At 42.9% G+C, this 15,614-nt stretch overlaps 1 protein-coding gene across 5 annotated transcripts in view; it reads right to left on the reverse strand.

Annotated features, from left to right (window-relative positions):
• Positions 1-15,614, reverse strand: part of rgs3a (regulator of G protein signaling 3a) — a 267,593-nt gene that overhangs the window by 204,450 nt on the left and 47,529 nt on the right. For all 5 annotated transcript variants that reach the window (XM_041193069.1, XM_041193070.1, XM_041193068.1 and 2 more), the window contains one exon: positions 11,259-11,370. In XM_041193069.1, coding sequence (XP_041049003.1) covers positions 11,259-11,370 — 112 coding nt within the window. The remainder of the gene's footprint in view (positions 1-11,258; positions 11,371-15,614) is intronic.

Here is a 15,614-nt window from a genome sequence, read left to right on the forward strand (position 1 = left end):
TCAGCCCTCAGAGAAAAAAATTCTCTTCATCTTGGACTTAAATGGGAGACCCTTTATTTTGAAACAGTGACTCCAAGTTCTAGATTCTCCCACAAGAGGAAACATCCTCTCCACATTCACCCTGTCAAGACCCTTCAGGATCTTATATGTTTCAATCAAGTCACTTCTTATTTATCTAAATTCCAGCGGATATGAGTCTAGCTTGTCCAACCTTTCTTCATAAACCAATTTACCCATTCCAGGTATTAGTCTATAAACCTTATCTGAACTTCTCCCAACACATTTACATCCTTCCTTAAATAAGGAGGCCAATACTGTACACAGTATTCCAGATGGGGTCTCACCAACGTCCTGTATAACTGAAGCATAATCTCCCTTCCTTTGTAAGCAATTCCCGTAACAACAAAAGGTAACATTCTATTAGCTTTCCTAATTACCTGCTGTACCTGCATACTAACCTTTTGTGATTCATGTACTAGGACACCCAGATCCCTCTGAATCTCAGAGCTCTGCAATCTCTCACCATTTAGATAATATGCTTCTTTTTTATTCTTCCTGCCAAAATGGACAATTTTATTTTCCTACATTATACTCCATTTGCCAGATCTTTGCCCACTCACTGAACCTATCTATATCCCTTTGCAGCCTCCTAATGTCCTCTTCACATCTTACTTTCCTATCTTTATGTCATCAGCAAATTTAGCAATCGTACTTTTGGTCCCTTCTTCAAAGTCATTTATATAAATTGTAAAAAGTTGAGGTCCCAGCACTGATCCATGTGGCACAGCATCATTATATCTTGCCAACCAAGAAGTGACCCATTTATGCCTACTCTCTGCTTCCTGGTAACCAGGCAATCATCTGTCCATACCAACATGTTACCGCTACACCATGGACTTTTATGTTCCGCAATAACCTTTGATGTAGGCACCTTATCAAATTCCTTCTAAAATAGAATAGCTTCTAACATTTTCCATATGACAGGTGTTAAGCTAATTGGCCTGTAGTTTCCAGCTTTTTGTCTCTCTCGACCCCGCTTTTTGAATAAAGTAGTTGCATTCGCTATTTTCCAATCTAATGGAACCTTCTCCAAATCTAGGGAATTTTGGAAAATTAAAACCAATGCATCAACTATCCCACTAGCCACTTACTTTAAGACCCTAGAATGAAGTCCATTAGGACCCAGGGGCTTGTCAGCCCATAGCTCCAACAATTTGCTTAGTGCCAGTTCCCTGGCAATTGTAATTGTCTTGAGTTCCTCCCTCCCTCCCTTTGATTTCCTGATTTACAGCTATTTCTGGGATGTTACTTGTATCTTCTATACTGAAGACCGATGCAATATACCTGTTCAATTCATCTGCCTTCTCTTTATTTTTCCATTATTAACTCCCCAGACTCACTTTCTATAGGACCAAAGCTCACTTTGTTGAAGTTTCTTTTTTAAATAGCTATAGAAATTCTTACTATCTGTCTTACTATCTCTAGGTAGCTTTCTCTTGTACTCTAATTTTTCCCTCCGCATTAATCTTTTGGTCATTCTTTGCTGTTTTTTATATTCTGTCCAATCTTCTGACCTGCCACACACCTTTGTGCAATTACATGCTTTTTCTTTAAGTTTGATACTATCTTTAGCTTTTTTTAGTTAACCACAGATGATGGGTTCTTCCCTTGGAACTTTTCTTTCTCATTAGAATGTATTTATTTTGTGTATTCTGAAATTTCCCCTTAAATGTCTGACACCTCTATAGACCTATCCCTTAACTGAATTTGCCAGTTCGCTTTAACTAGCTCTACTTTTATGACCTCATAATAGCCGTTATTTAAGTTTAAAATATTAGTCTTAGACCAACACTTCTCTCCCTCAAGCTGAACGTAAAATTCAATCATATTATGATCGCTGCTACCTAGGGGCGCCTTTACTAAGAGATCAATTAATCCTATTTTGTTGCACAATACCAGGTCTTGTATAGTCTGCTCTATGGTTGGCGCCAAAACATGCTGTGCTAAAATAATTATCGCAAAAACATTCTATGAACTCATCAAGGCTACCTTTGCGCATCTGATTTTTCCAGTCTATTTGTAGATTAAAATCCTCCATGATTATCACTGTATCTTTCTGACAAGCTCACATTAATTTAGTTAAATCCTGTCCTACCATGCGGTTACTGTTAGGAGGCTGTACACCACTCCCACAAGTGACTTCTTGCCTTTATCATTTTGCATCTCTACCCAAACCCTTTCTACATCCTAGATAAAAGCAAAAAACTGCGGATGCTGGAAATCCAAAACAAAAACAAAAATACCTGGAAAAACACAGCAGGTCTGGCAGCATTTGTAAAGAGGAGCACAGTTAACGTTTCGAGTCCGTATGACTCTTCAACAGAACTAAGGAAAGTTAGAAAAGGGGTGAAATATAAGCTGGTTTAGGGGGGAGGGGTGGGACAAGAAGAGCTGGATAGAGGGCCAGTGATAGGTGGAGATAACCAAAAGATATCACAGACAAAAGGACAAAGAGGTGTTGACGGTGGTGATATTAGCTAAGAAATGTGCTAATTAAGGGTAGAAAGCAGGACAAGCAAGGTACAGATAGCCCTAGTGGGGGTGGGGTGGGGGGAAGGAATCGAAATAGGCTAAAAGGTAGAGATAAAACAATGGATGGAAATACATTTAAAAATAATGGAAATAGGTGGGAAAAGAAAAAACAAAAAGGAGGGGGAAAATCGGAAAGGGGGTGGGGATGGAGGAGAGACATCATGATCTAAAATTGTTGAACTCAATATTCAATCCGGAAGGCTGTAAAGTGCCTAATGGAAGATGAGGTGCTGTTCCTCCAGTTTGCGTTGAGCTTCACTGGAACAATGCAGCAAGCCAAGGACAGACATGTGGGCATGGGAGCAGGGTGGAGTGTTGAAATGGCAAGCGACAGGGAGGTCTGGATCATGCTTGCGGACAGACTGAATGTTTTTCTGCAAAGCGGTCACCCAGTCTGCGTTTGGTCTCTCCAATGTAGAGGAAACCGCATTGGGAGCAACGAATGCAGTAGACTAAGTTGAGGGAAGTGCAAGTGAAATGCTGCTTCACCTGAAATGAGTGTTTGGGCCCTTGGACGGTGAGGAGAGGGGAAGTAAAGGAGCAGGTGTTGCATCTTCTGTGGTTGCATCGGAGGGTGCAGTGGGAGGGGCTGAGGTGTAGGGGGTGATGGAGGAATGGACAGTGGGTCACGGAGGGAACGATCCCTGTGGAATGGCGCCGGGGGGGTGAAGGGAAGATGTGTTTGGTGGTGGCATCATGCTGGAGTTGGCGGAAATGGCGGAGGATGATCCTTTGAATGCGGAGGCTGGTGGGGTGATAAGTGAGGACAAGGGGGACCCTATCATGTTTCTGGGAGGGAGGAGAAGGCGTGAGGGCGGATGCGTGGGAGATGGGCTGGACACAGTTGAAGGCCCTGTCAACCACCGTGGGTGGAAAACCTCGGTTAAGGAAGAAGGAGGACATGTCAAAGGAACTGTTTTTGAAAGTGGCACCATCAGAACAGATGTGACAGAGGCGAAGGAACTGAGAGAATGGGATGGAGTCCTTACAGGAAGCGGAGGGTGAGGAGCTGTAGTCGAGGTAGCTGTGTGAGTCGGTAGGCTTCTAATGAATATTGGTGGACAGACTATCACCAGAAATTGAGACAGAGATGTCAAGGGAGGGATGTACCGGTGATGGTCTGATGGCTCTCCACTTCTTCCTCGAACAGAGGCCCGAACAATCCCCATCCACCACTACTTTCCTCCATCTGGCTGAACTTGTTCTCACACTGAACAATTTCTCCTTCAACTCCTCTCACTTCCTCCAAATAAAAAGTGTAGCTATGGGTACCCGCATGGGCCCCAGCTATGCCTGTCTCTTTATGGGGTATGCGGAACATTCCTTGGTCCAGTCCTACTCCGGCCCCCTTCCACAACTCTTTCTCCGCTACATCAATGATTACTTCGGTGCTGCTTCATGCTCTTGTCTAGACCTGGAAAAATTTATTAAATTTGCTTCCAATCTCCACCCCTCCATCATTTTCACATGGTCCATCTCTGACACTTCCCTTCCTTTCCTTGACCTCTCTGTCTCAATCTCTGGTGATAGACTGTCCACCAATATCCATTACAAACCCACCGACTCCCACAGCTACCTCAACTACAGCTCCTCACACCCTGCTTCCTGTAAGGTCTCCAATCCATTCTCTCAGTTCCTTCGCCTCCGTCACATCTGTTCTGATGATGCCACTTTCAAAAACAGTTCCTCTGACATGTCCTCCTTCTTCCTTAACCAAGGTTTTCCACCCACGGTCGTTGACAGGGCCGTCAACTGTGTCCGGCCCATCTCCTGCGCACCCACCCTCACATCTTCTTCTCCCTCCCAGAAACATGATATGGTCCCCTTGTCCTCACTTATCACCCCACCAGCCTCCGCATTCAAAGGATCATATTCTGCCATTTCCGCCAACTTCAGCATGATGCCACCACCAAACACATCTTACCTTCACCCGACCCCGGTGGCATTCCGTAGGGATCGTTCCCTCCGTGACACCCTGTCCACACCTCCATCACCCCTTACACCTCAACCCCCTCCCATAGCACCTTCCCATGCAACCACAGAAGATGCAACTCCTGCCCCTTTACTTCCCCTCTCCTCGCCGTCCAAGGGCCCAAACACTCATTTCGCTTGCACTTCCCTCAATTTAGTCTACTGCATTCGTTGCTCCCAATGCGGTTTCTTCTACATTGGAGAGACCAAACGCAGACTGGTTGACCGTTTTGCAGAACATTTTTGGTCTGTCCGCAAGCATTACCCAGACCTCACTGTTGCTTGCCATTTTAACACTCCACCCTGCTGTCATGCCCACATGTCCGTCCTTAGCCTGCTGCATTGGTCCCTTGAAGCTCAACGCAAACTGGAGGAACAGCACCTCATCTCCCGATTAGGCACTTTACAGCCTTCCGGACTGAATATTGAGTTCAACAATTTTAGATCATGAACTCTCTTCTCCATCCCCACCCCATTTCCGATACCTCCTTTTTCCCAATAATTTATATAGATTTTTCTTTTCCCACCTATTTGCATTATTTCTAAATGTATTTCAATCCATGGTTTTATCTCTACCTTTTAGCCTTTTTCAATTCCTTCACCACACCCCACCCCCACTAAGGCTATCAGTACCTTGCTTGTCCTGCATTCTACCCTTAATTAACACATTCCTTAGATAATATCACCACCTTCAACACCTCTTTGTCCTTTTGTCTGTGACATCTTTTGGTTATCTCCACCTATCACTGGCCCTCTATCCGGCTCTTCTTGTCCCACCCCCCCACCTTAAACCAGCTTATATTTCACCACTTTTCTAATCTTCCTTAGTTCTGTTGAAGAGTCACACGGACTCGAAATGTTAACTGTGCTCCTCTCTGCAGATGTTGCCAGACCTGCTGAATTTTTCCAGGTATTTTTGTTTTTGTTTTGCTCTTCTACATCCTGGTTTCCTGAACTTAGGTCATTCCTATTTATTGTGCTAAATCCATCATTAATTAACAGAGCCACCTCTCCACCTTTTCCTAGCTTCCTGTCCTTCCTAGGTGTTATGAACCCTTCAATATTCAGGAACCAATCTATGTCATCCTGCAGCCATGTCTCTGTAATGGCTATCAGATCGTACTTATTTATTCCAATTCGTATTATCAGTTCATCCTTTTTCTTTTGAATGCTACATGCATTCAGATACAGTGCCTTTAGTTCTGTCCTTTTATTAGTTTTGTAACCTTCAGCCTTCTGACCCTTCCTAACACAGTCTATTCTTTCCCATGTTAGTAATTTTCTCTCTTACCTTATCTTTACACTTTAATTGACCACATCTTCCTAACTTTGATCCCTTGTTTAGTCTAAAAAATTATTTAAATTGGGATAATCGCTCCTGGGGATAAGAAAATACACACACTTCAGATAGAAAACACACAGACCCCAGATAGAAAGAAACACCATTTCCTTAGTGACACTCTCTTCACTTCACGTATATTGTTTTTTGTTTTAATTCTCCTGTCTCTCCCGTGCTGCTGCTCCAATTCTCCAATCACAGGTTCACTCCTTCCTGCTCTTGCTGCTCTTCCAATCACAGATTGTCTGTGGAGGGGTAGCCAGAGAGAGAGGGAGGAAACCTGTATTAGAGAAGCTGGAGTAGCAGCATGGGAGAGACAAAACCTGTGACCGAAGGAGCAGCACCTCACTGATGTGCTTGCTCGCTACTTCTCCAATCAAATGTTTTGGTTTGAGGGAGAGCGGATTTTAGTAAAATGAGGCAGGATCTGCCAAAGTAGACTGGGAACAGCTACTTGTGGGGGAAATCTACAGAGAAATAGTGGGGGGGGGGCATTCAAAAAGGAAATGGGGAGGGTACAGGTTCAACATGTTCCCTCTAGGGTGATAGGAAGGAGTAACAAGCCCAGAGAACCATGAATGACCAGATATATTCAGGTTACGATGAGAAGGAAAAGAGAGGCTTTTAGCAGGTACAAGGGGAGCAAATCAGCAAAGGCATTAGTGGAGTACAGAAAGTGCAGGGTGGAGCTTAAGAAAGCAATTAGGAGAGCAAAGAGGGGATATGAGAAAGGTCTGGCTGGTAAAAGTAGGGAAAATCCCAAGATATCCACTGGCTACTTTTGATGCTTCGAGGGAGAATTGCCCATTGCCTCTGTGCATTTTGAAGCCTGTTCACTGGGATATTATGAAACTAAATTTGACTCAAGCTACATAAAGAGATATCAGTTCAGATAACCACAGGCTTGGTGAAAGAGGTAGCTTTTGAGGAACCTCCTAAAGAAGGAGAGAGAGCTAAGAGGAAGAGATTGGTACCAGGGATAAGGGATTTCTATTCTATGGGGGAGACAAGAGGAGCTGGGGCTGTTCTCCTGAAGGTGTGGAAGGATAGATTTGATAGAGGTGCTCAAAATCTTGATTTTGATAAAATACAGAAGCAGAACAGTGGCAGAAAAGTTGGTTTACAGAAGATACAGGTTTAAAATGATCGGCAAAAAAACCAAAGGAGACATTTTGTTAACATTCTAAGATGTTGTGACCTGAAATGCACTACCTGAAAGGGCATTGAATCAGGTTTCAAAAGAGAATTTGATAAATACTTGGAATGGAAAAAACTTTTGACCTTTGGGGTAAGAGTGGTTGAGTGGAACTAGTCAGATAGCCCTGCTAAAGAACTGACACCGGCAGCTTGGGCTGAATGGGTTCCTTCTGTGCAGCATCATTTTATGCTTTTATACAGAAAAACACTTATGATCAAACTTATTTTGTTCCATCAGTACAATTTACCTTGACATAATGAAACAAAATAAACAGAGGATACTTTCTAAATTCAATGCGTTATCTTACTTAATGATAATAAAATGTGTTCTAGATATTCCTCCACTTTCTAAACCTGCCTAAACTTTTGTAGCTCTGTACTTCAAAGCCTCACTGCTCTCTTATCCTTCCTTGGCCCATTTTTGCAGTGGAAACGATGACAAAACTGTCATCCTTTGTCATCATTACTCCACTGAAATTGACAGCAACTTCAGCACAGAATAATGTGGGAGTCCAGATGTTGGTGCCAGTGATTCTACCCTGCTTCCAAGGGTGTGTTGTTGAAGGACCACAGACTGCAATTAAAGGAAATCAACTGAATTGACAAGAACGTCCACTGTTAGTCTCACTGTAAAAACTCATGAGAAAGTTATACCTTATTGAATGAGGTGGAACTGAGTTTTTAAACAGTGTCCTAACTTCATAAGAGCTGTTAAACTCCTCAGTGGCCTGAAAAGATAATTTTATATTTATGGGATGTTAAATTTCCACACAATGATAAAAAAATCCTCAATTTCTTTTTTATTTTCTGAAAAGTTTGTTTAACTTTGTTTCAGTTACTATGTTAATCCAATCATAAAATTTCAGATAGCAAAATAAATGGCTTTTAAAAGTGAAAGTTTTAAGTGTTTTTAACTTGCTGTTAGCTGTGTGTGAATGTTTCAATGTGATTGGCTCCTCACCTGCTTGAAGACATCACAGCTGCTGCACACCAAGACATGACTTGGACTCAGATTTAAAATTACCATCGGGAGAAGGAAAAGGCATGTCACAGAGATCACTAGGCCTCATAACTTCCAGCTCCAGGGCATTGTAACTGGGGGCTACTCCAAAGATGCGCTGGAGAGCTCCGCGACCCCACTCCCGCCCCTCACCAACCCCGGAAGTTCCCAGGTAAGGATTGCACAGCAAATGACCGGGAAGTTCAAACTTGCATTGGGCAATTGCTCTGCAATCCGAACCATTCGAAAATACCATTCGAATCACAAACTTCAGATAGTTCTGACTGCCTTACCAATCCCATAGTTACCTAGGAAAAGGCAGAAGAATTAAAACCACTTCAAACTCCTGGGTAACTATAGTGCTGACCCCACCCCCAGCCCTCCACAGGACCCCTCTGATCATCAGCCCTCCTTGTCCACCCAATCCCCAGCCCCCCTAATGACCACATGACCCCCCCAGGCCACCTACCCCACCCCCCCAATGACCACCTGACCTCCCCACAACCCCCAATCCTGCCAACTTACCTTACAAACCTCCCTTCTCCCTGGCATCTGAAAGTGGTTGGACCTCCAAACCTACCTGCTTTACAACGGATGGTGCCATAAAAAAGAGGCACAGCTTCCTTACCTCCAACTCTCCAGCCCTTGACTAAAAGCCTTAGGAGCGCGCTGCACTACAGAGTTCTCATGCAGCCCAAGTGGGGCAGTCAGGCAAGAAAGGAGCCGCTGAAATTTCGGGTAGGAAACTAGGAGCGACTCTGATTGCTACTCCACGCAAGTTCAGGCCGTAGATTTTCGCAGACAGGTTTCTTTGAGGTTTCCCTTGCATCGCTATTGACTGCAAAAAAACCTGATGAGCATATTTAAGAGGCCTAATGCCTGTTTTAATTTGGCACTGTGCGTTCTTGGAGGTTGCTGACTGCTAATGCTCCAGCCAGCACACTTGCACGGTGAATAGGACACACAGGACAGCATCTGGAAATTCGTTCCTCCAATGTGAATTTTGTGCCCTAAGGATGAACATGACCAATTTCTCTCCCCTCCCCAGCAATGTTCCCAAAAACAGTTCCAAAAATATTCTAGAAATTCATTACCTTTAGTATTTAAGTTGTTCTGCCTCTCTCAGCCTATGTGAAAACAAAACTCTCCCATTAAAACCACTTTGTTTCTGCTACAAGATTCCAAAATCCCCACTACAAGACTGTCAGAAGGTCTTAGACAACTCTTGCCAGAGTTCCAAATCCTTTGTGCTGTTCCTTCATTCTACGCATTGTGTTTTCACTGCCTGACCCCCGCACCACCACCCCCCCCAACCCCTCCCCACTTACTGCAATCCTTTCTTTCTACTGCTTTAATTGTGCCTGTTATTAATAATACTAGTTTTTCTGTTCGTGATTTCTGTCTTTTCTAAAGAGTCCATATCCTAGAATACTGGGCTTCCAATCGTTCCCAGCTTATCATGTACTTGTCATGGCTGCTACAAGGCTGAATTTGCACTTTTAACTGACTTTATTTATTTCTTACACTGTGCACAATTGTGAAGAGAATACGTATCCAGCCAGTCAACAGGAAAAGTACTGACACATTAACCCAGGAGAAAAAAGGATCACGAGTAATCTCATATACAACTCATGTGTCAACCTAAGTTTACTCCTGTGTTATTTAGATAATTCTGAATAAAAAGTATTATAAAACAAAATCTTCAAAATATGAAAAGATATAGGTAAATACTGCAGCAATAATAAGGTCTGTATCATACAGAACTGCTGTATACATTGAAATATTCTCCTCTTGGATCACAAATCTTCGTGATGGGTTTTAAGTAGGAATCCACAGTAGTGTTCCTGTGAAAGCAGAACGTTACAATTCCTGGGAAACATACACAAAATATACACTCCCAAGCTGTCTCTGGCCAGCAAAATTAAAACATAAAGCACAGAAGGCTGAGAAATACTACAAAGAAAACGGGCAACTCCCTTCACAGCAAGCACTTAGGGATTTTGTGATTGCAAGCAGAGAACGTTTCTTTAATTATGCTGACTTTTTATCTACACTGACACGTGCAAAGTAACCAAATGTGATTCCTCCCTGGGATATAATAAATTCAATTTAAATCTGCTGATGTCAGAGAGCTATTTGATTAGATCAACTTGGCAAAGGTTACATTCTAATGCAAGAATGAACCACAAATTCTAATCCTATCCAATTTAAATCTTTAAATGTCGAAATGATTCAGAGATGGTGTCAGAAACTTGGTACACTTTTATATAACTATGTCTGCACTTGTCAGAAGACGCAATAGTTGATGCACACATTTGTACAAAGCAATTACATCAGTAGACAGTGCATGAATGAACAGACATACCCAGGCTCCAAGAAACTCAAAACAGAAATGTTTCCCCAGAGATGAGGTGATCTATTACTGTATTTACTTTGCTAATCCGGAAATTTCCTTTTATAGTGAAATCTATTAATAAAACAAGTCAGGTCAAGATTTAAAGAGCTTTGTCTTCTCTCTTAAATCAGCACTACCAACAAGAAAATAATTGAATTCTATCAAATCATAGGTTTAATTAAATGTTGAAAAATTTGTGTCCGTAGATCACAACATTTAAATCGACCCAGTGTATAAGGTGAACCCATTTTTCCCTGACCCAAAAACCATGTTTTTGCATTTACTCAGCGTATAATTTGACCCCCCCCCACCCCCCCCCGCCATTTCAGCCAAGACAATACTTTTTCACATTAGTAGCCCATCTCAATTTTTCACCAAATAGATGTTTTACTTACTGGTACCTTATAACTGGGTGCAAGGAATCAACAGACTGTGTTGGCAAAATGCATAAAAACGGCCACACACACTGCACCGCACATGGCAAGCGGCAATGATAGCTACCACCCACACTTATCTACCCACCGGTAGATTTTTATACTCAGTGTATAAGTCGACCCCTGTTTTTGGATGGATTTTTTGAGTCTTCAAAGGTCAACTTATATGCTGGCATCTACAGTATACTATTTGTCTTCAGAGCATGTGAAAAGAAAAAAAAAAATCAGCATCTGGAGGGCAGGCTTGCTGCATAAAGGGTTACTTTTTGCTTCTGTATATGAGCTGCAGAATATTTGTTCATCCTTAAGCATCTTGTGGAAGATACTCACCTTCCTCCAGCTCCATATTCTGAAGGAAAAGAGGGTTTTGTAGAACACTGCAGTGACCCTGTTCATCCTCCTTAGTCAAAAGCATTAAATCAGTATAGATGAAAATGCAGACCTGTGAAAGACATAACGTGTTAACTCAATACTTGACCTGGATATTGATGGTCTCGCAATTAAAAAAAAATGGGTTAACTTATGCTGCTTTGCACACAGTCCAAGGAGCACAAAACACACGTTCCTTCTAAATAAACAGCAAAAATATTTTCACTTGATATAATTTAATCTTTTCCCTTTAATCACCTCGATGATTGCACAATCTTCACTGCCTTGACTTAGCTAAATATTATTAAAAGCCAAATATAAAATTACTTAACTAAAATTAGCAATGATTTAATACTGTAAGTAATTACTGCACTGACAAAGTGGCACCATATCCTGAAAACAGGAAGCCAATTTGTGATGATAGCTGGCAACACAATTAACAGCTTGCATTTATATAGCACCTCTAGTAGAGTAAAACATCCCCAACATTTCACAGGAGCGTTATTAAATGAAATGTGACTCATAGCCATGTCAGGCGATATTAGGATAGGTGACTAAAAGCATGCTCAAAGAAGTAGCTTTTCAAGAGTGCCCCAAAAGATAGATAGGTAGAGAGAGGTGACAGGTTTTAGTAGGGAATTGCATAGTTTGGAACCTAGGTAATTGAAAGCTGAGCTTTCAGTTGGAGTAAAAACACAATAGGGGATGCAGAAAATACCAGAATTGAAGCAGTGCAGAGAGACTTGTAGGGTGGGGGGAGGTTACAGAGATGGGGACAGGCAAGACCATGAAGGGATTTGAAAACAAGGATGGAAATTTCAAAAATTGAGGCAAAACTGTACCAAATACCAATGTAGATCAGTGAGCACAGGTGTGATGGGTAAACAGGCATGTGACTTAGGATACAGGTAGCAGGGTTTTGGATTATCTCAAGTTAATGGAAGGTGGAGGATTGGAGGTCAGCCAGGAGAACACTGGACTAGCCAAGTCTCAAGGTAACAGAGGCATGAATGAGGGTTTCAGGCAGGGGTGGGCTGAAATGATGTTGCAAAGGTGGAAATGGCAATCCTGATGATGTTGTCTCTATCTGGCCGAAGGTCATCTCAGGATCAAATACGACACAAGGATTCCATATGGACTACCTGGTCTGGCAGGGTGTCAAGCTGGTGCCAGGGAGAGGGATGGAGTTGGTGGATAGGGGAAGAATTGGTGAATACGTGAAGTTTGGGGAAGAGACTGAAGACAGTGACTTTGTTTTCCCAAAAAATAATTGGAGGAAATTTCTGTTTGCCCAGAATTTATTGTCAGAGAGATAGATACGCCATCTGACAATTCAGAGACAGTGAAGAGGTTGAGAGAGGTGGAGCAGGATATCATGAGCGTTTGCATGGAGGCTGAAGCAGCATGTAGATGGGAAATAGGTGAGCATTAAGGATAGATCTTTGGACACTCCAAAGGAAATGGTGTGGCAGCAGGAAAAGAAGCCACTACAGGCAATTCTCTGGCTATGTGCAGATAGATAAATGGAACCAGGTGTGTGGAGTGTCATCCAGCTAGATGACAGAGGATAGGTGTTAGAGGAGGATTGCGTGGTTAACCATGTCAAAGGCTTCAGACAGGTTGAGAAGTATGAGAAAGGATGATTTGTTATCATTTGTCACATAGGATGTCAATTATGATTTTGATAATCACAATTTCAGTATGGATTTAAGAAGCAACAGCATGTTCAAGGACTTCAGGGGAAAGGAGGTTGGAGATGGCCCAGTGGTTTGGAAGGATAGAGGGTCAAATGTGTTTTATTTTGAGGAGAGGAGCGGTGATGGCATATTTGAAGGGAAAGGGACAGAACCTGAACTGAGAGAACTGTTCAAGAAGGCAGCTCACCACAACCTTCTGAAGGGCAATAAATGCTGGCCTAGCCAGCAACACCCACATCCCATCAATGAAGGGAAAAAAAACATAGCAAGTTTCCACAAACAACAATGTGACAATAACCAATTGGTCTTTTTTCAGTGATGTTGATTGAGGGATAAATATTGTCCAAAACACTGGAGTTAATTTTCTGCTCCTCTTCAAAGTAGTGCCATGGGGTCTTTTACATTCACTAAGAGAGCAGAAAGGATCTCAACTGAAAATCTAATTTGAAAGGTGGCACCTCTGACAATGCAGAACTCCCTCAGTATTGCCATGCAATGACATCCTAGATTTTGTGCTCAGATCTGAACAGTGAAACCTGAACCCGCAATTTTCTAACTCAAAGGTGAGGCTGTACCGAGCCAAGGCTATACTGAGGATATGCTAGATAGTCAGAGGTGTCATCTTTCAGATGAGACATTAAACTGAAGTCCATCTGTCCTCTCAGATGGAAACATATATCCCACCGAAATGTTCAAAGAACAGCAGGGGAGCTCTCTCACTGTCCCGGCCAACAATTAACCCTCAACCAACATCATCAAAAACAGATTGCCTGAATTTACTTCAATGTTTTCTGTAAGAGCTTGGCTCCTATTGGGAATTTGGCTCTTATATTTCCTACATTCTAACAGTTTGCACACTTTAAAAATATTTCTTTGGCTATAAAGCACTTGGAACAGTCCCGAGTTCATGAAAGGCACTATAAAAATCCAAGTCCTTCTTTCTTTCAGGTAACCACCAGTTCCATGGAGGTGCCTGGGACAACCATGACACAAATAATTCAAAAAAACTAAATGGTACATTGAAATTAATTACAGTATCAATGTAAACTTTAAGCTGTCAGTGTATTTATACAACACAATGACATGATATGGACATACCTGACTTATTTCTAAACCTTTAGGCAGAAGGCAGAATTGTATAGAACCACAATCTGTAACCGCAACCATTACCATCAAGCCAGGGGATCAACCCTGGTTCAATAAAGAATGCAGGAGGGCATGCCAGGAGCAGCACCAGGCATACCTAAAAATGAGGTGTCAACCTGGTGAAGCTATAACACAGGACTACTTGCATGCCAAATAGCATAAGCAGCAAGTGATAGACAGAGCTAAGCAATCCCACAACCAACGGATCAGATCTAAGCTCTGCAGTCCTGCCACATCCAGTCGTGAATGGTGGTGGACAATTAAACAACTCACTGGAGGAGGAGGCTCCACAAATATCCCCATCCTCAATGATGGAGGAGCCCAACACATCAGTGCAAAAGATAAGGCTGAAGCATTCGCTACAATCTTCAGCTAGAAGTACCAAGTGGATGATCCATCTCAGCCTCCTCCAGAGGTCCCCAGCATCACAGGTACCAGTCTTCAGCCAATTCCATTCACTCCACGTGATATGAAGAAATGGTTGAAGGCACTGGATACTGCAAAAACTATGGGCCCAGGCAGTATTCCAGCAATAGTACTGAAGACTTGTGCTCCAGAATTTGCTGCACCCCTAGCCAAGCTGTTCCAATAAGCTGGCATCTACCCGGCTATGTGGAAAATTGCCCAGATATGTACTGTACACGAAAAAACAGGACAAATCCAACCCGGCCAATTATTGCCCCATCAGTCTACCCTCCATCATCAGTAAAGTAATGGAAGGGGGCGTCATCAACAGTGCCATCAAGCGGCACTTGCTTACCAATAGCTTGCTCACTGAATCCCAGTTTGGGTTCCACCAGGACAACTCAGCTCCTGACCTCATTGCAGCCCTCGTTCAAACATGGACAAAAGAGCTGAACTCCAGCAGTGAGGTGAGAGTGACTGCCCTTAACATCAAGGCAGCATTTGACCGAGTGTGGCATCAAGGAGCCCTAGCAAAACTGGAGTCAATGGGAATCAGGGGGAAAACGCTCTGCTGGTTGGAGTCATACCGAGCACAAAGGAAGATGGTTGCGGTTGTTGGAGGTCAGTCATCTCAGCTCCAGGACATCACTGCAGGAGTTCCTCAGGGTAGTGTCCTCGGCCCAACCATCTTCAGCTGCTTCATCAATGACCTTCCTCCCATCATAAGATCAGAAGTGGGGATGTTCGCTGATGATTGCACAATGTTCAGCACCATTCGTGACTCCTCAGATTCTGAAGCAGCCCATGTCCAAATGCAGCAAGACCTGGACAACATCCAGGCTTGGGCTGACAAGCAGCAAGTAACATTCACGCCACACAAATGTCAGGCAATGACCATCTCCAGCAAGAGAGAATCCAACCATCGCCCCTTGATGTTCAATGGCATTATCATCACTGAATCTCCCACTATCAACATCCTGGAGCTTACCATTAAGCAGAAACTGAACTGGACTAGCCAGATAAATACTGTGGCTACAAGACCAGGTCAGAGACTAGGAATCTTGCAATG

This window comes from Carcharodon carcharias, chromosome 8 (genome assembly GCF_017639515.1).
Source record: "Carcharodon carcharias isolate sCarCar2 chromosome 8, sCarCar2.pri, whole genome shotgun sequence".
NCBI classification, from domain to species: Eukaryota; Metazoa; Chordata; class Chondrichthyes; order Lamniformes; family Lamnidae; genus Carcharodon; species Carcharodon carcharias.